The sequence below is a fragment of the Oncorhynchus nerka genome, linkage group LG4 (genome assembly GCF_034236695.1).
Source record: "Oncorhynchus nerka isolate Pitt River linkage group LG4, Oner_Uvic_2.0, whole genome shotgun sequence".
NCBI lineage: Eukaryota > Metazoa > Chordata > Actinopteri > Salmoniformes > Salmonidae > Oncorhynchus > Oncorhynchus nerka.
Window position 1 is genome coordinate 16,860,771 of NC_088399.1, and position 24,283 is coordinate 16,885,053.

Sequence of the window (24,283 nt, forward strand, 5' to 3'; positions counted from 1 at the left end):
GTCTTCACTTTCATCTTTTGGGGATATTTCTTTCACCAAATTTAGGGGTGGACACTACTAGAAATTTCTATATTTTTTTGTTGAAAGTGTTAATAATTCACAACTGATTCAGGGTTAAAATGCAGTTTCCTGCCCTTTACACAGTAGTCCTAACCTTGCATGGTATAGGTTACCATGGCTATGCGTTTACTTCTTTGGCATGCATTGGGAGGGTGGTGTTGCTCTGAACATTTTGAGTGATGGAAAGTTCTTTTTGTGTGTTTTGTACTTCTGTTTCCCCTTTTTTTATTCACCAAATGTTCCCTGAAATATTCCCAAAAATATTGAGGTTTCAGAAAAATCTTTACTTTGCTTCTTTACAAAAAAAATCATTGGTTGGATTTCAATTCGTGCATTTCAAGATTTGTTTAGAATCTCTTGACACACCTCTAGTATATTCAAATATATGAAATGGATCTTATCAAAATGAAAATGAATTTCACGGTAGGAATGGTTGGATCTAAGGGGTCCTACAAGTAGATGGGTGTGGGTGCAGACTCTGAGACTGTGTGCGGGTGTGACTGACTGTGGCATGTTGTCTATCCCAATATTTGATCATCTTTTCAAGATCCTCTCCCCTGACACTTGTGTGTATGCATCTAGGTCCTGCATGGTAGAAGAATCCGGAACCTTGGAATCACAACTTGAGGCAACCAAGGTAAGAAAGAATCCCTCATCATTTATGCTATAGACCAGGGTTTCACAACCCTCTCCTCAGGCCCCACCAGCTGTTTTACATTTTTTTTAACCCTAAACTAGCACCCCTGATTGAGTTAGTCAAAGGCTTCGTGATTAGTTGACTAATAGAATCAGGTGTGCCAGTTTAGGGTTAAAATAAACATTTGAAACGTATGGGGAGGGGGACCTGAGGAGACAATCTTGGCTATTTCAAATCAAATAAAAATGTATTTGTCACATGCAACAAATACAACGGGTGTAGACTTCACCGTGAAATGGTTTCTTTACGGGCCCTTCCAAATAATGCAGAATTTAAAAAAATTATACTAATTTAAAATAATATCAGGAGGAATAAAATACACAGGTCAACATTCACAAGGCCGCAGAGCCAGACGGATTACCAGGACGTGTACTACGAGCATGCGCTGACCAACTGGCAAGTGTCTTCACTAACATTTTCAACTTCTCCCTGTCCAAGTCTGTAATACCAGCATGTTTCAAGCAGACCACCATAGTCCCTGTGCCCAAGAACACTAAGGTAACCTCTCTAAATGACTACCGAACCGTAGCACGTCTATAGCCATGAAATGCTTTGAAAGGCTGGTCATGGCTCACATCAACACCATTATCTCAGAAACCCTAGACCCACTCCAATTTGTATACCGCACCAACAGATCCTCAGATGTTGCAATCTCTATTGCACTCCACACTGCTCTTTCACACCTGGACAAAAGGAACACCTACATGAGAATGCGGTTCATTGACTACAGCTCAGCGTTCAACACCATAGTACCTTCAAAGCTCATCATTAAGCTAAGGACCCTGGGACTAAATACCTCCCTCTGCAACTGGTTCCTGGACTTCCTGATGGGCTGCCCCCAGGTGGTAAGAGTAGGTAACAACACATCTGCCACACTGATCCTCAACACAGGGGCCCCTCAGGTGCGTGCTCAGCCCCCTCCTGTACTCCCTGTTCACTCTTGACTGCACGGCCAGGCACAACTCCAACACCATTAAGTTTGCTGATGACACAACAGTGGTAGGCCTGATCACAGACAATGATGAGCCAGCCTATAGGGAGGTGGTCAGAGACCTGACCGTGTGGTGCAAGGACAACAACCTCCCTCAACGTGATCAAGACAAAACCGATGATTGTGGACTACAGGAAAAGGAGGACCGAGCACGCCCCCATACTCATCAATGGGACTGTAGTGGAGCAGGTTGAGAGCTTCAAGTTCCTTGACGTCCACATCAACAAACTAACATGGTCCAAGCACACCAAGACAGTCATGAAGAGGGCACGATAAAATCTATTCCCCCTCAGGAGACTGGAAAGATTTGGCATGAGTCCTCAGATCCTCAAAAGGTTTTTACAGCTGCACCATTGAGAGCATCCTGACTGGTTGCATCACTGCTTGGTATGGCAACTGCTCGGCCTCCGACCGCAAGGCACTACAGAGGGTAGTGCGTATTGCCCAGTACATCACTGGAGCCAAGCTTTCTGCCATCCAAGACCGCAATAACAGGCGGTGTCTGAGGAAGGCCCTAAAAATGGTCAAAGACTCCAGCCACCCTAGTCATAGACTGTTCTCTCTGCTACCGCACAGCAAGCAGTACCGGAGCGCCAAGTCTAGGTCCCTACCCCCAAGCCATAAGACTCCCGAACAGCTAATCAAATGGCTACACAGACTATTTGCATTTCCCCCCCACAACACTGCTGCTACTCTTATCTATGCATAGTCACTTTAATAACTCTACCTACATGTACATATTACATCGACACCGGTGCCCCCGCACATTGACATTGACTCTTCTTATTTCTTTTTTTTTAATAGATATTTTCTTAACTGCATTGTTGGTTAAGGGCTTGTAAGCAAGCATTTCACTCTAAGGTCTACACCTGTTGTATTCGGCACATGTGACAAATAACATTTGATTTGATATACACAGCAAGTACCAATTATATTTCAGCTGTATTGACTACTTTTGTAATTGCATACCCTCACCCTTCTGTGTGCCACTCTGTCTGTAGCGCAAGCACCAGGAGATCCGGGCAATGCGTAGCCAGCTGAAGAAGATTGAGGACCTGGGCGCGGCCATGGAGGAGGCTCTGATCCTGGACAACAAGTACACAGAACACAGCACGGTGGGCCTGGCCCAGCAGTGGGACCAGCTAGACCAACTGGGCATGAGGATGCAGCACAACCTGGAGCAGCAGATCCAGGCCAGGTCAGAGAGACACACACATACAGTACCTCACAAGCAGTGAACATATTTCCTAATCCTGTCGAATCTCTCTTCCACCATAGGAACACCACTGGAGTGACAGAGGATGCCCTGAAGGAGTTCAGCATGATGTTCAAGTGAGTGGCGGCCATTTTAACGACGTTCAAGTGAGTGGCGGCTATTTTAATACGATGTTCAAGTGAGTGGCGGCTATTTTATTACGACGTTCAAGTGAGTGGCGGCCATTTTAACGATGTTCAAGTGAGTGGCGGCCATTTTAACGATGTTCAAGTGAGCGGTGGCCATTTTAACACTGTTCAAGTGAGCGGCGGCCATTTTACCACGATGGTCAAGTGAGCGGCGGCCATTTTACCACGATGGTCAAGTGAGCGGTGGCCATTTTAACACGATGTTCAAGTGAGCGGCGGCCATTTTAACACGATGTTCAAGTGAGCGGCGGCCATTTTAACACTGTGTTGAAGTGAGCGGCGGCCATTTTAACACGGTGTTGAAGTGAGCGGCGGCCATTTTAACACGATGTTGAAGTGAGCGGCGGCCATTTTAACATGGTGTTCAACTGAGTGGCGGCCATTTTCACCATAGCTTTTAGTCATGCCAAGTAGTTGCTTAAAGTAAAGAAACAATAATCTCAGCCATGTTCTCTTTGCTCCCAGGCACTTTGACAAAGAGAAGTCTGGCCGTCTGAACCACCAGGAGTTCAAGTCGTGTCTGCGCTCACTGGGTTACGACCTGCCCATGGTGGAGGAGGGAGAGCCAGACCCAGAGTTTGAGTCCATCCTCGACACTGTCGACCCCAACAGGTCAGCAACCCCAGCTCTTCTCACTCATCTCTACTTGGGGTTTTCGATCAGTAGTTTGAGCAAAGCCAACATTCACAAGAATATGATTTTATTCAGAATGGGTGTGTCTTGTTGCCTAATTTTCTTCTATTCTTGAGTTTTTTGCTTTATTATGGGTAACTGATTTAATTTAGTGTTTTCCAGGGATGGCAACGTGTCCTTGCAGGAGTACATGGCCTTCATGATCAGCCGCGAGACAGAGAACGTCAAGTCCAGCGAGGAGATTGAGAGCGCCTTCCGAGCCCTCAGCGTCGATGCCAAGCCCTACGTTACCAAGGAGGAGCTCTACCAGGTACTTACAGTTCGGTCTTCCCTCCTTCACTTTCTGGCTCTGTCATAGTGCTTATAGAAATGAGTATTAAATAGTACCAGCATTTGAGTATGAGCTTCAGCCATAAGTTGCGCATTTATATCTCTTAAATAACTTAGCAAAACTTAAGGTTAAAACCTCATACCTGACCATCTCTTCTCCTCTTCATTCAGAATCTGTCCAAGGAACAGGCAGACTACTGCATCTCGCACATGAAGCCCTACCTAGACAGCAAGGGCCGGGAAATGCCCTCGGCCTTCGACTTTGTCGAATTCACCCGCTCACTTTTTGTCAACTGATCCCTTGCCTGCCAGTGACCAATCGGGATGCGTTTGTCACGCACACATGCTGAAACTGCATGATTCTGACACTAGAATACTCCATAGTTATCAGTACCTATATATATCTCACTCTTTGTGCTTCACTGTCAATAGCCTAGTGTTTGCATTTGAATGTTTTAGCTGTTTTAGTGCTTTCGCTGGATTTAAGAACCTATAGATATGGTATGCTGTAACATCACAATAAGGACTGCGGTGTGCTTTAATAAACGCTACTGGTTAGAACTGGAAATGTTTTCTGTGCCTTTATTACATGTTTTCAGAACACACTAAAAAAAGTCTTAATAACCAGTTCAGTACCTACTGAGTAATATTTGATGTTTCACGATAACAAATCCATCTAAAATAATATGGCACAAAAACCCACGTTCTTCTACCTATATACATCCACAGATATGCCAGCAACCTTGCACGGAGACGACCCTGTTATTCTGTAATTTCATTGGCCCTCTCCTTCCTGCCTCGACTCACTCTGCCACCTCATTAGCTAGTTGCTCCAGCTTGGCAGTCTCTCGGGGCCCCTGTTCCGTCAGCTCCGTGCTCAGGTGCCAGATGTTGACGGTGCCGTCAGCGTTGCCCACCGCTAGGAGTTCTTTCCGTCTGGGGTTGAACTCCAGGCAGTAGACTGGTTGGCCACCCGTCAGCTGGTCTAGGGTGGCTGCTGGTCTCAGGGACTTCCTGCCCAGATCAAATATCTGCACCAGACCTGGGAAGAGAGAAGGTTATGGGCTTTTAAACTTGGCTGTTTAGTGAAAAACTAAAGGTTAATTGATGAACTGGTGAGTTAACTTTACATCAAGATGTGCCATTGTTTTTAGCGGTTAGGGACTGTTTCAGACTTGATATGGACTTATCGTAAGTCTGAATGGGGGGGCCTTAATGATTTTCAATATATTAACTCTGGCTCAAGTCACACCATTTATAGTGAAGTTCTGTGAACCAATTGAGAATGAGCTGAAATAGAGCATACCTTGTCCTGTGGCTGCAGCAAAGAGGAGGGGCCTTGTTGGTGACCAGCGTACCCCAAACACATATGAGTCGGACACCCGCAGTGAGAGCAGCGGATCGGGCTGCAGCAGAGAGTGAAGATGGGCCAGGCCGTCGGTCCCCACACTGACAAACAGGTTCCTTAGACACGAAATGGGAGACAACTAGATCATAACTTTGATTCATTGACAGAATATGGTACTATAAAGCATTTTACAGCTGTAGAGTTCAAAACTTATTGCGAGATGCAAGTTAGCTACATGCTTCCAAATGTACTATAGGAACAGGGCAAACTGTTTAACAAATCGGTAAACATGAATATCACTGGTTCATTTTGGAATCAAAACACAGTATAATGACAGTTCCGAATAAAACATGTTCAATTCTCTTATTTTTCTTAAACCATAGTCTCAAGCATTGTCTGGTTAATTTCTCACTAAAACCACCTTCAGGCCTGACCTGAACCATGGGGAAGATTTCATTTCCACTCCTCGTGTCATCTCTTTCTCAAAACCCATTGGAGGTCATAGGGGAGGGACCTCTGGCTTTCTCATTCAAAGGGATGTGAGAAGTATGCAATTGATCTTCCCACCCATGTCTCTCTCACCTGTGGAAAGGGGAGCAGTGCAAGGAGTGGACAGGGCCTCCTCGGGGGCTGAAGGAGAACTGGGCTGGGGCACGCAGAGTCACACTCTCTCCATCAGGAGGGGCTGCCGCCAGCGTCTGGGCTGAGAAAGAGCACTTAAGGACCAGACCGCTTTCGGAGCCCACCAGGAATGTGTCCAAGTCCCAGGGGGACAGGGCCAGGGAGGTGACCCCCACATTGCTGCTCCCTCTGTTCTGTAGCAGGCAGGCAGGTACCATTACAAGAACAACATCAGAAGGAGAGTTTTTTTGAAGGTTTAAGAAAATCTCTATAGATAAATATCTGTTTCAGACAATTTTGTTAACACAATCATATTTTCTTGTAAAATCAAAATACATTTTCAAGGTCTGTAAATCACCACGTTGGCCCCTGTATCCCGAGTCTCACCTTGCTCAGTGCACTGTTGTGAGGCACCTGCTGTCTGATGAGGGCAAAGCCGGCACTGAGCACCAGCCTCCCGTCGTCTGAGTCCACTGTCCACAGCAGCACCCTGCCCCCAGAACCAGCACTCAGCACCAACATCTCCCCTCGCCTTGGTCCAGGGACCCAGGCTACCTGAAAACACACTTGTTCAGACCTCTGTCATGTTTATTACAACTTGCAACTGAAAAAGTGTGTTTCTTATTGGACAAGTCCAGGTTGTCCCTCAATTTCAATTTCAATCCCCTGTCTTCTGTTTGGTGCCTAATGAACACAACCCTGCTATGAAAAATCTTACTGTCATCATCCCATAAAGATTCTCACCACTATGTGATATTCATGTGGTTTATTAGTAATATACAAGGGACCTACAGTACATAGGGACTGTGTACAAATTACACCATGAGAATAACCAATACAAGATAAAGCATTTACCATCAGTTAACGTGTCCTCCTGAATGAAGGTGTATTTTAGTGCAATAGGAGGCAGTATGAAGTATCTATACCTGGTAGATTGGCTCTCGGTGAGTGTCGGTCGACATTCCTGTCTGCGCCAAAATTAGGTCCTGTGTCCTGTTTGTGTCCCAGACCACTACCTCTCCACTGTAAAGACCCCCTGTGGCGTTGGGTAGATGGTGAGAGAAGTAAGGATTGAGCTACACAGGACAGTTGTATTTATGTACTAAGATCAGTTGGTGATCAAACCACTGGCAGAAGCTATATGGAAGTGCATACCAGCTATGAGAGAGGGTTGAGAGGGGTGGAAGGACAGAGACATGACTGGCCTGGCCACATCTATGACCATGTCTGGTCGTTTGGGGTTCAGGCCTCTGCGGTCCAGGTTCCAAGTGCACACACAGGACTTCTCTGTGCTCCAGTCTCCGTCATCAACACTGAGACAGATAGATCACTGTTCACCTCAAGTTCTGGCTATACAACAACGATGTTGGCAAACATGATGGAAAATGAATGTGAAGTTTGAACATACCGACCGAAGGCGCAGGCGATTACTGAACCTGTGCAACTCCAGGATATGCTGGTAACTTGAAGACCCTTCTCCTGGGCACTGGGGTGCTGGAGACAATGTATGCATGAAACCTACACATAAACACATTTTAGAATTGACAATTCAACAGGGGGAAATGCACACAAAAAAATTGTCCAATATCAAATACAATTTGATTTGTCATATGCGCTGAATAGAACACCTTACCGTAAAATGCTTACTTACAAGCCGTTAACCAACATGGCAGTTTTAATAAAGAGTTAAGAAAATATTTATTAAATAAAAATCGTTTTTTTAAATCGTTTTTTTTTTACATGGAAATAATGCACACTGAGATATTGCACATTTTGTTAGTGTGTTACTTATACTATTCTCACCGTTTCGTTCTGATCCTCCCAATTCACATCGAACCCATCAAACGCATGACTCTTGGCGTTGCTGGCCAACTCCTTGACAACCATGTCCTCCACTCGATGCAGGAAGTCCCTCAGCCCGGGAAACTCTGGTCGGAGCTCACTTTTAGGGGGGAGTTGGTATATGAGGTGGTCTTGTGGATCCGTCTGGGTGCCATTATCTGCATTAAGCAGGGGCTGTATTTCAGCCTCAGCTGTATGTACGGGCCGGGTTTGACAACCTCTCTGAAAAGCCAACAGACATAGCCTACTTGGATTATATTAGGCCTATATAACATGTTAAAACATGCCCATAACTGGCTTGATGATTGTGTGCCAGTAATTCCACACACTGTTGATGAGAACCCCACTTTTGTGTACCTTGTCATTATTCAACTAGCTACTAGTATGTTTAGAAATGTGTTGGGCTTCACAACAACGCTGAAAATGACACGTTGGACAATGCACGTGGTCAGCCCACCACCAACACTGATCAGGATGTGTCGACTGTTGATCCAGACCATCATCGCTAACTAGCTAAATATTTTGGCTAGCTAAAAGAAGGCTTGATTGGCAGATTCAGGAGCTTTAGCAATATTCGACACTGGTAGTATTCATGTGTCTGATCTTTTCAGGGCCTATAGCCTTGTCATATATGGCCAGGTAAGTAAACGTACACGAAATCGTTAGCTAGCTAAATAAAAAAATCAGCTAACATGCCATAGCAAACCTCTGATGCTAGCTAACTAGGTTGTCAACAGAACATACCGATTCCTGTGCGAACTGTTGCGATTTCCTCCACAGCGACTCAACGCCCAAGGCATCCAACGTTTCATCCGTGAACATGACTACTGTGCCTCATAGACGTACCTGTCTAGCTAGTAGCACATTAATAATATCCCCATACGGATTTACATAGTGAACTTAATTGTGTCTATTCAACACAAACAGACATGTTTAGAGATGGATTTACTTCCGTTTACCGCTGCTTCCTTGGAAACACCAATCCGTTTTTTTCTAAGCACCAAGCGCATTCCCCTCTCATTGGTCCGGGGTCGTCATTTTGGCCGTTGGAATACTTTTACAATGCACCCACCCTTCTTCCTTGCCTTGAAGTAATCGGTGATCTGATTGGTGAAAGCAATAACTTGTTTGGTATTACAAATGGGTGACAAAGAGTGCCACGCAGGCTAGGTCTAACCTGGTGCAAGAATGTCAACAGGGGCACACTATTTCTCAAGCATTTGTGGTAGAATTCTAGCCTGCCAAGCAGGGGAAGGGCATGTTTTATTTGAAATATACAGAATGCATTTCTGTGAGTAGACAAAGTCAGTGGTCCCATTGAATATGAATGACCCATCCAGCATTCAATCATAGGGGATTTACAAAAAAAATACTTGATTTAAGTTATGATCAACTGACTAGCTGTTGTGACTATAGAACAATGGATGACCTTGAAAATCGGATGATCAGTATAAGGCTCTCCAGACAGTATCAATTGTTTCAGCCTAAATTAGATACCCCCACAACACACATTGTGTCAAAACAGTTCAGAAACTACCCCAAACACTTGTGTATACATTTATTGTAACAAAGCAACTGGTACACTTAAAATGTTAATGTGAACAGTTTTCCAGTGGAAAAGGTGGAGATCACTAGCATACCCTATGAGATTCTATAGGAGCTCTACTTTCTCTTAAATAACCTGTTAATTAGCCAAGTTCAAAATTACAAGAGGACATTTTTTGGGTTTTGTTTTTATTAAAAATGTCATTTTCAAACCTCATGGGTGTCTGTAAAACATTACAATGAAAAGTCAATCAACATAAACCCAAATGTTGAGGTGTCAAATGCCCACTTACCCCACCAAACCCCATTTAACTGTCTACAATAATAACCGTGTCATACCAAGATATCAACCCCAAAACATTTACAATCGCTGACAGGAACAAGCCGGTGCTTTCCGTTAGTACAACGCATGACGAAGAAAATGTGTCAACTCCAGAAGACCCCCCCCACCCCCAAACTCTGCAGTAAAGAAAATGTATAAAATAAAACGTGGCCAGGGATGCTAAGTTATCACTGCACCATTGCTTATCTTAATCAACTCACAAGTTAACAGAAACCTTATTTATCATACATATAAATTGCTATTCGACTTTATTTTAGTCTAAGATGACGTGCAGAATGCCTGTACTTTTATTGGTCTTCATGGACATGTGTAGTAGTTTTATGACACGCGAGACGGCAGAGTTTTCTGATCTGGAAATTTACTCGTCTTCAGACATGGTACGGACAGGCGGAAGCTTGTGGAACAGGAGACAAGAGCACAAAATAATACAAAAATAAAATGAAAACAAAGCTTCTTGCTCCCAAGCGTTGAAGGATGATTAGAAGGAAAGAATGGGCAACGGTATAGGTTGGAATATGTCCTTTTCTGCCTTAATCATCCTCACCGTCATCCTGTAGAAAAGAGATACACCTTTAACCCCATGCCTGAAGACTAACATTTCAGACAAGTGGCAGTCAACCAACAATTGTTTTTATAACGTTGACAATATTGTCCAAACAAGACCGGAGTGAATGACCTCTACCATACCTCTCCTTCTCCTTCCTCATCGTCATCTTCCTCTCCTTCATCCTCATCCCCTTCCTCATCGATGTCCTCCAAGCCCTCTTCCTCATCTTCCTCACCTTCCCCTTCCTCATCATCCATGTCAGGGACCTTGACGAGTTGAGATGTTATATGAATAAAAGTTCCCAAACATAATGCCAGCATGAGACGATTTACAGTCCAGAATCTAGGAATCCAGAAGAGATGTCTAGGTGGCTGGATATGGTTTTGTCATGCTCCGTAGAACCCTATGGTTATACAACACTTTGGTCTGACCCTATGGCCGTAATGCCAAGATATTTTGGAAAATTGTAAGAAACATGCAGAATACTCTACCAGAGTAAGATGGTGCTGGCACCAATTCAAAAATGTTTAGCACACCATGGGCAGTCAACAAAGAACTATGGAAAAAAGCATGAAATCGTACCAGGTAATACTGCAATGGGTTTGGCCAGATGTCATCCTTAACGACCTCTCCTAGTTCATCTGCCCCAGCGTCAGAGTGATCTGTGAACCAGGTGAAGAAGCTCTCTGGTTCTTCATGTTGCCTCTTCTTGCCAGCCTTGTTCGGCGTTTGGCCGGCACGCTTTGTCAGGTCCTGTGAGAGGGGACAAATGAATAAAAACACAAAAACAGCAACGCCACGCATTTTGCATCCAGCATGATGTCACAAGACAGGACTAGAAATATATATATAAAAAAAGACTACATATAAGACACACTGTAAAAATGTAGGTGTAAACATACCTTTCCAGTCTTCCATTTGATTTCAGTTGACTTTGAAGATGGGTCCCCACTTTCATTCAAGTGAAACTCTTTGGAGAGGATTTTGTTCTCAAAGTACGGGTTCTCATCGAAGTACTGGGGAAAAAACAATCTGGTTAATTTAAGCGCCATTTAGTTTGAAATGCACGATCAAAAAAAGATGTAAATACTTACAAAATCTATTCTGTAACCCGACTTGATGTCCTCAAACTCAGTCACCTCCACTCTGGTAAGGTAATGAAGTGCCTCCTCATCCTCTTCACCAAGAAGGGCTGAAACTGAAAACAAGAACACATTTACATAGAAAGTTTGTCACCGAACAACAGTTTGTATATCAACCCCTTAAATCAGACCGATGGAAACATTTGTCACGTGCAGAATCCCGCCATGTACAATTCCTCAAGAAAAGAACACAAACTAGTAAAATAAGAGCATGATATCTGAACTTACCTTGTGGGTGGTTAACAAATGTAGTGACCCAGAAGTTGGGGATTTTAGCTATGAGGTCTGACCGCTTCTGGAAGAATGGCTGGCGTAACTTATTGTACTTCTGCTCTACTTTTAAAATCTCCTCACTGGCCTGTTCGTTCAATCTAGAGGGAAGAGAATTGTGCAACACAATTTGATGAGATGTATATGGTAAAAGGTTTGTCTTATAAACCACAAAAGTTCCAGGATAATTAACTCACCTGTCAATTTCATTTTGTACTTCGTCAATGTGTTCAATAGCTTCTTGTTGCTCTTTTTCTGAAAGATATTAAATTAGTGTTAATTTTCTTGAAATAAATTAATGAAATTGGATGTACATGTAGAACGTCTTGATGGAAAAAATAAAGAACCAACCAACGTAAACAACGTATAGTACACGAAGACTTGCGCATTGGGTACCCAAGCTAAGCATTCCACCATCTTTTGTAGTAACGATTACCTCTCAAGCTATGAAGTAAGTAGTTCTCTAGCCAAGCTAGCCAAAGTACTCTGATGCAGCTTCCTGCTGTTTCTCAAGGCCGCGTGGTTTGAATGAAGTGGCCGCCGCACGCTGGGGACTGGTTTCACCCCTCAGACAGCCGGTTGGCATAATAGCCGACTATTAGGATCTTACTAGTGCAATATTTTTGTAGTAATCTATGTCGACCCTAGTGCTGCATTTTGTTAGTTTACAATGGCAAGTAAGTAATTCTACGCGTGGGTGCAAACCGCGAAGGCGGAGCAACAATGAATGTTGGGCCTCACGCAAACAAATGTTAGCTTGCTAGCCAACTCAGCTGCCGCATTTGTTAGTCTACTAACTAGCTGGCTATTTCCCAAACAACGTGAAGTTAACAAAACATGTGTAAGGTACTTAACCTTAAGAAGTTACTTTAATTTGGAAGTACACGCGAATTACTCCCAAACCTGCGTGGCACAATGAGCTTGTGCAAGGCACAACATGGCCTCCTCCAACGACGTTGTAGCATAGTTGGCTAGCCAGTTAGCAAGTTCTGTTCTCACTACTAGTCCTGCAAGAGCAATCACATTTCACCGTTGGCTAAAGCCTCCATCAAATAAGTACATAATTTTGGACTAACTAAAGAGTGTTCGCTTAACCAAAAGTATACGCCATGGTAACAGTTTTGCAATATAAAAACTATAAATTGCGTTGTATAGGAGGCCGCCATTTCTTACCGGAGGTCTCGTCCGCTCCATCATGATTAGAGTTTTCCTTTCTAACGACTTTCGCCGACGAGGCTGCCATGATTTTCGAACACCGTAGATGTTTGCGTCAGAATATATATTCCCTGTTGTTTAGACTTCTCCTCGGGGAAGATAAAGGTGAAGTTCCACCTTGAATGGCGGAGAGTGCAAATAAAGCGTGTCGTGAACGAGAGAGGCTTTGCTCATGCACACACTCTCCTCTTCTCGCGCTCGCCAGAACGCGCACACCCCCCAACTCCTCCCCCAACAGAACGGGTTCGCCGTGTTGAAATCGAATACTTTAAAAATGCATCCTTCCTTCATTCCTTGGCGCGATCCAACGATTTCCACTCAAAGTAGTGTTTATATTTCTCCGGGGCTGCAGTTGGATACTGTAGTCATTGTACAGTGTTTGTAATATAGCAAGCCAACCACTGAGAGAAAACCGCATCTAAAACTAAAATGTTTCTTCATATTTTGATGAATGCGCAGTTGTGTGGTTTTGCTTTGCCCAGCCACAGGCAGCAACTCAAATTTAATCACAAGACAGCCTTTGTGTATTTTGCTCTTTCCTACTGAGCCCTGCACAAGTCACGAGTTCCTGACGAAGGGAGTAACAAACCGAAGATTGACCAAGTCAAACTAACCTTTACCACGGCTGTGTAACATGGTATAGGTGAACGTGTTTCTTCTGAATATTAGGTCGTGAAAATGCTTTCATTTGAGGAAATAAAATCTTCTTTAGAACATGCAGGACAGTCTCACGTTCTGCAATTTTGGTCTGAACTTTCTGGGGATGACAAAAACACATTTCTGGTTGAGTTGTCTCAGTTGGATTTAAATGAATTGCGCGAGCACTGTGAACGGGCGGCGGAGTCTGCTAAAGCTGATCATTCCGCAACAGCCGCGGACCAGCAAATTGAGCCAGTATCTTCAGAATTCATCGGGAGCATTCGGAAGAGTGATCACACCGCCTTAACTGGCTGGGAAAATGAAGGTAGGCTACTGTATTCTCGATATGAGAAAAGTAAACACTCAACTAGCTAATTTGAAGTGAAATCAGGAATTGCCAATAACGAAGTAATCCCCGCCTCGAGATGGTGCTGGAGAAAATGTAACCTCATAGACAGCGATATGGGATGCAAGGATTGACCATCCACGATATACAAATGATAGTTTAAAGCATGTTTTTAAATCTATACAGTGTTTTTTAAAATTTTGTATACAATGTTTAGACGCATTACTCCATTACTATTCCATCCAAGCGTTTAAAGAGCGTTGGGCCAGTAACCGAAAGGTTGCCGGTTCGATTCCTCCTGCGGAATAGGTGCAAAATCTGTTGACGTGCCCTTGAGCATGGCACGTAATCCTAATTGCTCCTGTAATTTGCTCTGGATAAGAACGTCTGCTAAATGACTAACATGTCAAATTTGTGAAACAAGTGTATATTTGTGGGGCTCTGATGCGGTACGACAATTGCGGTACGACAAGTTTAAAAAATATTTACGAAATAAACTTAAGTCAAATATAAACACAATAAAATAACAATAATTTTTTGGGCCTGCCTCTGACACCGCCTAGTATATAGGTCCTGGATGGCAGGAAGCTTGGCCCCAGTGATGTACTGGGCCGTATGCACTACCCTCTGTAGCGCCTTACGGTTGATGCCGAGCAGTTGCCATACAAGGCAGTGATACAACCGGTCAGGATGCTCTCGATGGTGCAGCTGGATAATTTTTGGAATGATTTGGGGACCCATGCCAAATCTTTTCACTCTCCTGAGGGGGAAAAGGTGTTGTCGTGCCCTCTTCACAACTGTCTTGGTGTGTTTGAACCATGATAGTTTGTTGGTGATGTGGACACCAAGGAACTTTAAACTTTTGACCCGCTCCACTAAAGCCCCGTTGATGTGAATGGGGGTGTGTTTGGTCCTCCTTTTCCCGTAGTCCATGATCAGCTCCTTTGTCTTGCTCAGGTTGAGGGAGAGTTTGTTGTCCTGGCACCACACTGCCAGGTCTCTGGCCTCCTCCCTATTTTTTATTTTTTTATTTTAGCTTTATTTAACTAGGCAAGTCAGTTAAGAACAAATTCTAATTTTCAATGACGGCCTAGGAACAGTGGGTTAACTGCCTGTTCAGGGGCAGAACAACAGATTTGTACCTTGTCAGCTCAGGGATTTGAACTTGCAACCTTCCGGTTACTAGTCCAACGCTCCAACCACTAGGCTGCCCTGCCGCCCCAGCCCCATAGGCTGTCTCATCGTTGTGTTGTCAGCAAACTTAATGGTGTTGTTGGAGTCGTGCTTGGCCACGCAGTCATGGGTGAACAGGGATTACAGGAGGGGACTAAGCATACACCCCTGAGGCATTTCTAAGTTATATTCTTCAATAATCAATGGGCAATGTTAATTATAAATCCCAACATTTATTTAGCAGTTGCAGATTGCCCCTTTTTTTTTTTTTAAATGTATTAAATAATTGAGTGACTCAACTTTGATGCACTTGGAATTGTCGCGACTTGTGTAAAATTTGAGAAGTATCTAATGCTCCTGTAACCAAATTTCAACATATTTTTTAGAATATGCCTTTATTTTCTGCAAAATCCCATGATGGTTCCTATAAGACTACAAAGAGGGGTGGGCTATCATCTGATCATAGCGAATGTGATTATCTAAATCCAATCGCTAGTTAGCTACACTGTTGAAACAATTCCAACTAGTCTTTACTTGTGATTGGAGTTCATTCTGCTGCTGACATCTGCCTCTTAGGCTTACTAACAAACAGTCGAATTGAAGCCTTCCCTTGCAACTCAAAAGGAAGCCACTTCTACACTGCCGTTCAGAGCTGGTTCCTTCCCACTGGGCACACATGTCAACTCAACATCTATTCGACGTTGATTAAATGTCGTTGAATTGAAATGGCGTGGAAACAAAATGTATTCAACCAGTGTGTGCCCAGTAGCTTCTGCCTGCAGGACAAGTGTAGGTGCCAGCGCTCATGGGGTCAGTGAAGTGGGGGAGGGGGAATTTTCCAAGAAATTAGCTAGTTTGATGGGAAATTCATTTAAATAACAAGAGAGAAAACAATGAAAAAATGTAATGATTAAAACACTCTTATAGGAGGGCAAGGGGGCAGGTGCTCAGACACCCTTAGACCTCTATCTGTGCATGTGCCTGGGTCCCACTGTCATTTGAATGTATGGCAATTACACTTACATTTTGATCAAGCATAGGTCAGGGATTCCCGAAATGTGTATTTTTTTGTTGTAATGGTAAATGAGGACTGTCAGGCCACTGTAGTGCACCAACATAGTAGCTTACTCTATAAAACCACAGCAAATGCAAATGTTGATACTAACACCTGTTTGGTGAATGTCAGTGTCAACCTTGTTTCTTTGGTTTGTCTGTGCTCTGCCATGGTGCTATAATGATTGTTTTCTTTCCTCTGGTATTGTCCTTTTACAGGGTTTTTGCAAATTTCTCAGAACAGAGTGGCTGTGCTGCTGTTGGCTGGTGGCCAGGGGACCCGTCTTGGGGTTTCATACCCCAAAGGGATGTACAATGTGGGTCTCCCGAGCAGCAAAACTCTGTATCAAATCCAGGCAGAGCGCATCTGCAAAATACAGGAGCTGGCGAATGCAAAGCATGGATCAAAGTGCACAGTACCATGGTGAGATCTCATGGCGGTCAATTGACTGCTCTCATTTTATGAGCTGGCACAATTTCAATTCAGTGCAATATGTGCAGAATCAGATTCATTTCCAAACACATGATCAAAACAAAATAAAAAACAGTGCTCTTAAACTGCAGATCACACAATACTACACTGCTCAAAAAAATAAAGGGAACACTAAAATAACACATCCTAGATCTGAATGAATGAAATATTCTTATTAAATACTTTTTTCTTTACATAGTTGAATGTGCTGACAACAAAATCATACAAAAATTATCAATGGAAATCAAATTTATCAACCCATGGAGGTCTGGATTTGGAGTCACACTCAAAATTAAAGTGGAAAACCACACTACAGGCTGATCCAACTTTGATGTAATGTCCTTAAAACAAGTCAAAATGAGGCTCAGTAGTGTGTGTGGCCTCCATGTGCCTGTATGACCTCCCTACAACGCCTGGGCATGCTCCTGATGAGGTGGCGGATGGTCTCCTGAGGGATCTCCTCCCAGACCTGGACTAAAGCATCTGCCAACTTCTGGACAGTCTGTGGTGCAACGTGGCGTTGGTGGATGGAGCGAGACATGATGTCCCAGATGTGCTCAATTGGATTCAGGTCTGGGGAACGGGCGGGCCACTCCATAGCATCAATGCCTTCCTGTTGCAGGAACTGCTGACACACTCCAGCCACATGAGGTCTAGCATTGTCTTGCATTAGGAGGAACCCAGGGCCAACCACACCAGCATATGGTCTCACAAGGCGTCTGAGGATCTCATCTCGGTACCTAATGGCAGTCAGGCTACCTCTGGCGAGCACATGGAGGGCTGTGCGACCCCACACCATGACTAACCCACCGCCAAACCGGTCATGCTGGAGGATGTTGCAGGCAGCAGAACGTTCTCCACGGCTTCTCCAGACTAATCACGTCTGTCACATGTGCTCAGTTTGAACCTGCTTTCATCTGTGAAGAGCACAGGGCGCCAGTGGCGAATTTGCCAATCTTGGTGTTCTCTGGCAAATGCCAAACGTCCTGCACGGTGTTGGGCTGTAAGCACAACCCCCACCTATGGATGTCGGGCCCTCATACCACCCTCATGGAGTCTGTTTCTGACCGTTTGAGCAGACACATCTCGCATTGATGGCCCATCCTGGATGAGCTGCACTACCTGAGCCACTTGTGTGGGCTGTAGACTCCGTCTCACGCTACCACTAGAGTGAAAGCACCACCAGCATTCAAAAGTGACCAAAACATCAGCCAGGAAGCATAGGAACTGAGAAGTGGTCTGTGGTCCCCACCTGCAGAACCACTCCTTTATTGGGGGTGTCTTGCTAATTGCCTATAATTTCCACCTGTTGTCTATTCCATTTGCACAACAGCATGTGAAATTTATTGTCAATCAGTGTTGCTTCCTAAGTGGACAGTTTGATTTCACAGAAGTGTGATTGACTTGGAGTTACGTTGTGTTGTTTAAGTGTTCCCTTTATTTTTTTGAGCAGTGTATATTTGCAAACTTAAAAGTTCTCAATTTGACTGAGCGTTCCTGCTCTCTGACATTGGTTTTCCTCTGTGTGCTCTATGCTACTGTTCTGCCATCATCAGGTACATCATGACCAGTGAGTTTACCCTGGATCCTACCAAGAAGTTCTTCCAGGAGAATAAGTACTTTGGTCTGGATCCCTCTGACGTGGTCATGTTTGAGCAAAGGATGATCCCTGCTGTGACCTTTGATGGAAAAGTCATCCTACAGAACAAAGGGAAGATAGCTATGGCCCCAGGTAAGAAAATGGCATGGAGTTGGTTGACAGATTAAAGTGAAGTTTTTATTAAAGCAGGAATATGTAACTTTTAGGGCAACCTGACCAAATTCATATAGAAATGTTAGTTACAGATCTGTCATTCTCGTTGAAAGCAAGTCTAAGAAGCAGTGGGCTATTTCTATGCTTCTCGTTCTTATTTTTTAAAAGTTTTTCATATTTTTACTTTCGGTTTTGTACACCAGTTTCAAACAGCTGAAAATATAATATTTTTGGTTATGGAAAACATTTCATGGCAGTTTAGATGGTATAATGAGTCTCTACTCCCCTCAAACTCAACTCTGGACCCCGAAGCCAGTTCCACTGCATTTTTTCATTGTTCCCATTTAATCAGCGACTGCTTTAGACTTGGGACACCAGGTGTGTGCAATTAATTATTAGGTAGAGCAGAAAACCAGCATGCTCCGGACCTCGTAGGGTAAGAATACTCCTGCCCTACACAATGACTGCTTGTTTTGTCAAATAAACTGAAATTAGGCTACCTATTAGAATTTTAACAATCAGGAAAGACATATTCCCATTCACCCCTTTAGCTTTGTGTGTATTAGGTAGTTAGTTGTTGGGAAATTGTTAGATTACTTGTTAGATATTACTGCACTGTTGGAACTAGAAGCACAAGCATTTCGCTACACCCGCAATAACATCTGCTAACCATGTGTATGTGACCAATACAGTTTGATTTTGATTTCTGCGTATTGCATCTTTAATGCAATTTAGTTTATCGGGGCAGTGCATATGAATCCATGATTCTCTTTTCCGTCTCTCTAAACTTTTAGATGGAAATGGTGGCCTGTACCGAGCACTGGTGGATAACAAGGTACTTGAGAACATGGAGGAGAGGGGTGTGGAGTACCTCCACGTCTACTGTGTAGACAACATCCTGGTCAAAATGGCCGACCCTATCTTCATTGGTTTCTGCGTGAGTAAAGGAGCAGACTGCGGTGCCAAGGTAAACGAAAGCGAATCATCACACCTACAATGTAATCATGCGGGCATGTTTTCCTGATCCACACTTATTAGGTTGTATACTTGTTATAACTTGGTCACATGCATGTTATTTATATGCACATTTGGTTCTACATTAAGATTTCAAATGTTATGACAGTTGACATGACTATTTCCAGGTAGTTGAGAAGGCGTACCCAGCGGAGCCGGTGGGCGTGGTATGCAAGGTGAAGGGGGTGTACCAGGTGGTGGAGTACAGCGAGCTCCGCCCAGAGACGGCCGAGCAGCGAGACCCAGGAGGAGAGCTGGTGTACAGCGCAGGAAACATCTGCAACCACTTCTTCACACGGCCCTTCCTCAACGAAGTGGCACAGTGAGTGAGATGAAGAGATGTATACTGTAATGGGGCAAAAATAAAACCACTATGTACAAGTCATGTGCACAACACTTCAGTAAGAAGAAGAATAAAAAAAATGAAAACAATTCTTACTGAAAGTAATGGTTGAATAAATTAAATTAACATTCATTTCTGGAATGGAATGAGTTGAAATCACATGGACCCCACTCCTGCACAATTTTGCACACTGTCACTGTCTTGTCATATTGCATTGCTGATACAACTGTCTGGGCAAAACCAACTTGTGATATAACAGTTTGTAACGTCTTCCATTCGTCCACCTATCTCCTCAGGAAGTTTCAGGGCCAGCTGAAGCAGCACGTGGCGCTTAAGAAAGTCCCTTTTGTGGACAGGGAAGGAAACCTGGTGAAACCCACCAAGCCCAATGGGATCAAAATGGAGAAGTTTGTTTTTGATGTCTTTCAGTTTTCAAGGTGAAATTCTAATTTTGTGACTGATTTGCATGACACAATTTTCCTAGTTTCCAATATTTCAATTATATTCTAGACAATTTTACTAATGTTACATAGTAACCATAAATTGCCTGCTTATTTTACCAAAATGATTGCTTATTTAAACATAATTTATATTAATGCACGTAAGATATAATGTAAACGGAACACAGTAAAATATTTTGCTACTGAATGACATTCTCCAGCACACCAAATATGAGACATTTTCCTCCTGACATTGGCAGGAAATTTGTGGCATTTGAGGTTCTGAGAGAGGAAGAATTCTCGCCATTGAAAAATGCTGATGGGGCACCTCTGGACACTCCTACCACAGCCAGACAATCCTTACTGGCACAGCATTACCGCTGGGCGATGGCTGCAGGAGCCAGCTTCCTGGATGCCCAAGGGAAATCCCTACCTCCTAGACCCAGGTGGGAGTGAGCGCTACTCTACATAAAATATGGGGATCTCAATGGGGATTAGAGGGTGTGTGTGTGCACTTATCTCACCAATAAATCACAGTTGGGATTATATAAATTGCAGACATCTTTTATTTTTTCCTATATGTTGTTCTGTCCAGCACCTGAAACATTGGGATAATGATATATTTCCTTTTTCAAATTCTTGTTAGGGTGACACGGGATGAAGACCCCCCAGCTGTCTGTGAGATCTCCCCGCTGGTGTCTTTCTTCGGAGAGGTGAGGCCACAACAACAGTTCCTACGTGATGTCACTTCCTGCCCTTATTTCCTCCTATTGGAGTCTCCTAACAATATGACCATTAATATTTAATCTGCAGGGTCCAGTGTTGAGTTTCTCTGTAAGGTTACACTAGACTGAGCAGTTACTTCACCACTCTAATATTGTTAATGTGCACTCATGGCAAATTAGGAAAGTCTTCTGTTTTATTCTCGTCCTCAAGAACATGATATCTACTGGGACTTTCCCATGAGAGTGGGGGGAGGTGTATTTTTTTACTCTAAATGCACACTTTCAAACATGTTAGATACTGCTGCACTGTCGAACTAGAAGCACAAGCATTTCGCTACACTCACAATAACATCTGCTAACCATGTGTATGTGACCAGACCAATAACATTTGATTTGACTAAAGCTGCTCTCTCCATATCTGCTCTCTTCATGTCTGTCTCCCCCAGGGTTTGGAGCAGCTGCTGGGACAGAAGGTGCTGACGACCCCCTTCCTTCTGGATGAGAACAGGGCAAAAGAACTCCAGGCTCAGTAGCTAGCTCTACAGTACACTGTTCCCATCAGATGGGCTTACCTCTTGAGCAGTTGGGCCTGTTGATATGAGATGCTCATTCCTTGGCTTGATTTCAAAATGGAGCCTTTTGTTGCCCCTAATGGCATGTTTCTCATAAACAGGGTTGGGTAGGTTACTTTCTAAGTGTAATCTGTTACTAGTTACCTGTCCAAAATTGTAATCAGTAACAACTTTAGGATTACCCAAAATCATTACTGTAATCTGATTACTTTGTTACTTTTAGATTACTTTCCCCTTAAGAGACATTAAAAGAAGACACAAAGGCTACAACAAATGCATTTGGTGTGCCATTATAGTGGTCAGACTCGCTCAGGTGGAACAAACTTTAATTTGCGCCTTTTTCAATGCTTAATTGAATGTAATTGAGAAACCGGAAGGTGTCAATGTATCCTTTCTGAATTTAAAAGTAATCGAAGAAGTAATCCTCTAGTTTTTCAAAAGTATCTGTAATCTGATAACAATATGTAACTGATGTAACTGTAATGTCTTGTAACTGATTACAGTTGTTTTTTTTTGTTATCGGATTAACTGATTACATGTAGAAGTAATCAGTTACTCCATAACCATGCTCATAACTATCTGGTCCTTTCAGATTTTCATGAAGTGTTGAGGAAAGGGGACTAAGGGTCTGTTTGGAATTCAGCACCAGAGCACAAAGATGCATTGGCAATTACAAGGGAATTTTTTTTCATCCAAACATGCTCATTACAATGTTGTCCCATACTCTTCCATGATCTATTGCTTAAAAGGAAACAAATTATTCTAGCACTTTAAGACACATTGTGTTTATCTTCTGATTATACAAATTTCTGTTAATTTTATGGACATAATTTAAACGGGATACACATTTCAGTATGCATTTGGAAAAGTGAAATCTAAAAGTTATTGATAAAGCAAAACTCAAGTACTGTAATCATGATACCTTAATACCAAGGAACTAATATAAAACATCTGATTATATTTTTACTTTATGATACCCTTTGAGGAAATGTATTGACCTTTAGAGCGTCTGCTAAATGACTTAAATGTAAATGTTAAATGTTATTACCCTTTTTTATAATGTGTCAAATGTTAATGATCAAAGCAACTGTGGAAATTATAAAGCTTTTCTATACCCCAGCCTTTCTGTATGAAATGCATCTTTTCTATACCCCAGCCTTTCTGTATGAAATGCATCTTTTCTATACCCCCAGCCTTTCTGTATGAAATGCATCTTTTCTATACCCCAGCCTTTCTGTATGAAATGCATCTTTTCTATACCCCCAGCCTTTCTGTATGAAATGCATCTTTTCTATACCCCCAGCCTTTCTGTATGAAATGCATCTTTTCTATACCCCAGCCTTTCTGTATGAAATGCATCTTTTCTTTTACATTTTTCTTTGCCTCTTTGGTTGTCAGTAGATACCACAGCCAAGAAGTCCAAATTGGCTATGTTGTAAAAATGAATGAAAACAAAAAAATGTTTGTCTTAATTTAAGGTTAGAGGAGGCTATATACAGGGGGTACCTAGTCAATGTGCGGGGGTACAGGTTAGTCGAGATAATTGAGGTAATATGTACATGTAGGTATGGGATAAAGTGACTATGCATTGATAATAAACAGCAAGTAGCAGAAGTGTAAAAAAGAGGGGTAGGTCAATGGAGATATTCCGGGTTGCCATTTGATTAGCTGTTCAGGAGACTTATGGCTTGGGGGTAGAAGCTGTTTAGAAGCCTCTTGGACCTAGACTTGGTGCTCTGGTACCACTTGCTGTGCGGTAGCAGAGAGAACAGTCTGACTAGGGTGGCTGGAGTCTTTGGCAACTTTTAGGGCCTTCCTCTGACGCCACCTGGTATAAAGGTCCTGTATGGCAGGAAGCTTGGCCCCAGTGATGTACTGGGCTGTACGCACTACCCTCTGTAGCGCCTTGTGGTCAGAGGCTGAGCAGTTGCCATTCCATGCCTTCTTCACGACAGTCTTGGTGTATTTGGACCATGATAGTTTGGTGATGTGGACGCCAAGGAACTTGAAGCTCTCAACCTGCTCCACTACAGCCCCGTCGATGAGAATGGGGGCGTGCTCGGCCCTCCTTTTCATGTAGTCCACAATCGTCTCCTTTGTCTTGATCACGTTGATGGAGAGGTTGTTGTCTTTGCACCACACTTCCAGGTCTCTGAACTCTTTCCTATAGGCTGTCTGTCATTGTCAATGATCAGGCCTTCCACCGTTGTCATCACCAAACTTAATGATGGTGTTGGAGTCGTGCTTGGCCACAAAGTCATGGGTGAACAGGGAGTACAGGAGGGGACTAAGCATGTACCCCTGAGGGGCCCCTGTGTTTGAGGATCAGCATGGCAGATGTGTTGTTGCCTACCTTTATCACCTGGGGGTGGCCCGTCAGGAAGTCCAGTTGCAGAGGGAAGTATTTAGTCCCAGGGTCCTTAGTTTAGTGATGAGACTTGAAGGCACTATGGTGTTGAATGCTGAGCTGTAGTCAATGAACCGCATTCTCACGTAGGTGTTCCCTTTGTCCAGGTGGGAAAGGGCAGTCTTGAGTGCAATAGAGATTGCGTCATCTGTGGATCTGTTGGGGTGGTATGCAAATCGGAGTGGGTCTAGGGTTTCTGGGATGATGGTGTTGATGTGAGCTGTGACCAGCCTTTCAAAGCACTTCATGGCTACAGACGTGAGTGCTACGGGTTGGTTGTCATTTAGGAAGGTTACCTTGGTGTTATTGGGCACAGGGACTATGGTGGTCTGCTTGAAACATATAGGTATTACAGACT

General features: G+C 43.4%; 4 protein-coding genes across 14 annotated transcripts in view; 2 read left to right on the forward strand and 2 right to left on the reverse strand.

The window, feature by feature from the left end:
* Window positions 1–4,683, forward strand: part of LOC115119221 (spectrin alpha chain, non-erythrocytic 1) — a 55,800-nt gene extending 51,117 nt beyond the window's left edge. For all 10 annotated transcript variants that reach the window (XM_029648017.2, XM_029647987.1, XM_065017271.1 and 7 more), the window contains 6 exons: window positions 643–697; window positions 2,750–2,946; window positions 3,027–3,080; window positions 3,618–3,764; window positions 3,948–4,095; window positions 4,287–4,683. In XM_029648017.2, the coding sequence (XP_029503877.1) occupies window positions 643–697; window positions 2,750–2,946; window positions 3,027–3,080; window positions 3,618–3,764; window positions 3,948–4,095; window positions 4,287–4,412 (727 nt within the window). In that variant the 3' untranslated portion in view covers window positions 4,413–4,683. The remainder of the gene's footprint in view (window positions 1–642; window positions 698–2,749; window positions 2,947–3,026; window positions 3,081–3,617; window positions 3,765–3,947; window positions 4,096–4,286) is intronic.
* On the reverse strand, window positions 4,684–9,064 carry dync2i2 (dynein 2 intermediate chain 2). Of its 2 annotated transcripts, none has more exons than XM_029648057.2 (9): window positions 8,671–9,064; window positions 7,888–8,170; window positions 7,493–7,602; window positions 7,240–7,397; window positions 7,011–7,120; window positions 6,472–6,639; window positions 6,046–6,278; window positions 5,422–5,579; window positions 4,684–5,157 (listed from the first exon to the last, which is right to left on the reverse strand). In XM_029648057.2, the coding sequence occupies exons 1-9, from the start codon at window positions 8,736–8,738 to the stop codon at window positions 4,919–4,921; spliced, it is 1,527 nt and encodes a 508-aa protein (XP_029503917.1). In that variant the 5' UTR covers window positions 8,739–9,064; the 3' UTR covers window positions 4,684–4,918. The 2 variants fall into 2 exon arrangements, with proteins under 2 accessions (XP_029503917.1, XP_029503925.1); XM_029648065.2 differs by having other exon boundaries at window positions 7,888–8,148; window positions 8,671–9,060.
* A 405-nt stretch (window positions 9,065–9,469) lies between these two features.
* LOC115119306 (protein SET-like) lies at window positions 9,470–13,150 on the reverse strand. The gene is made up of 8 exons (XM_029648084.2): window positions 12,947–13,150; window positions 11,971–12,028; window positions 11,732–11,874; window positions 11,456–11,559; window positions 11,264–11,377; window positions 10,944–11,114; window positions 10,502–10,627; window positions 9,470–10,365 (listed from the first exon to the last, which is right to left on the reverse strand). Exons 1-8 carry the CDS (start codon window positions 13,014–13,016, stop codon window positions 10,345–10,347), a joined length of 807 nt encoding a protein of 268 aa, XP_029503944.1. The 5' UTR covers window positions 13,017–13,150; the 3' UTR covers window positions 9,470–10,344.
* Window positions 13,151–13,278: 128 nt separating this feature from the next.
* On the forward strand, window positions 13,279–22,637 carry uap1l1 (UDP-N-acetylglucosamine pyrophosphorylase 1, like 1). The gene is made up of 9 exons (XM_029648074.2): window positions 13,279–13,952; window positions 16,419–16,623; window positions 18,228–18,403; window positions 19,219–19,391; window positions 19,567–19,760; window positions 20,078–20,218; window positions 20,482–20,667; window positions 20,868–20,934; window positions 21,393–22,637. The coding sequence occupies exons 1-9, from the start codon at window positions 13,667–13,669 to the stop codon at window positions 21,477–21,479; spliced, it is 1,515 nt and encodes a 504-aa protein (XP_029503934.2). The 5' UTR covers window positions 13,279–13,666; the 3' UTR covers window positions 21,480–22,637.
* Window positions 22,638–24,283: the final 1,646 nt, after the last annotated feature.

Coding starts and splice junctions, on each gene's coding strand:
- dync2i2 (XM_029648057.2), bottom strand. CDS start 8,738: ATGAAACGTTGGATGCCTTGGGCGTTGAGTCGCTGTGGAGGAAATCGC. Junction 7,603..7,887: donor GGGAGGATCAGAACGAAACG/GTGAGAATAGTA, acceptor GTTTATGTGTAG/GTTTCATGCATACATTGTCT. Junction 6,279..6,471: donor ACAACAGTGCACTGAGCAAG/GTGAGACTCGGG, acceptor TGCCTGCTACAG/AACAGAGGGAGCAGCAATGT.
- LOC115119306 (XM_029648084.2), bottom strand. CDS start 13,016: ATGGCAGCCTCGTCGGCGAAAGTCGTTAGAAAGGAAAACTCTAATCAT. Junction 11,875..11,970: donor GTACAAAATGAAATTGACAG/GTGAGTTAATTA, acceptor TCTTCCCTCTAG/ATTGAACGAACAGGCCAGTG. Junction 11,378..11,455: donor CGGGTTACAGAATAGATTTT/GTAAGTATTTAC, acceptor TTTTTTCCCCAG/TACTTCGATGAGAACCCGTA.
- uap1l1 (XM_029648074.2), top strand. CDS start 13,667: ATGCTTTCATTTGAGGAAATAAAATCTTCTTTAGAACATGCAGGACAG. Junction 16,624..18,227: donor TCAAAGTGCACAGTACCATG/GTGAGATCTCAT, acceptor TGCCATCATCAG/GTACATCATGACCAGTGAGT. Junction 20,668..20,867: donor TCCCTACCTCCTAGACCCAG/GTGGGAGTGAGC, acceptor AATTCTTGTTAG/GGTGACACGGGATGAAGACC.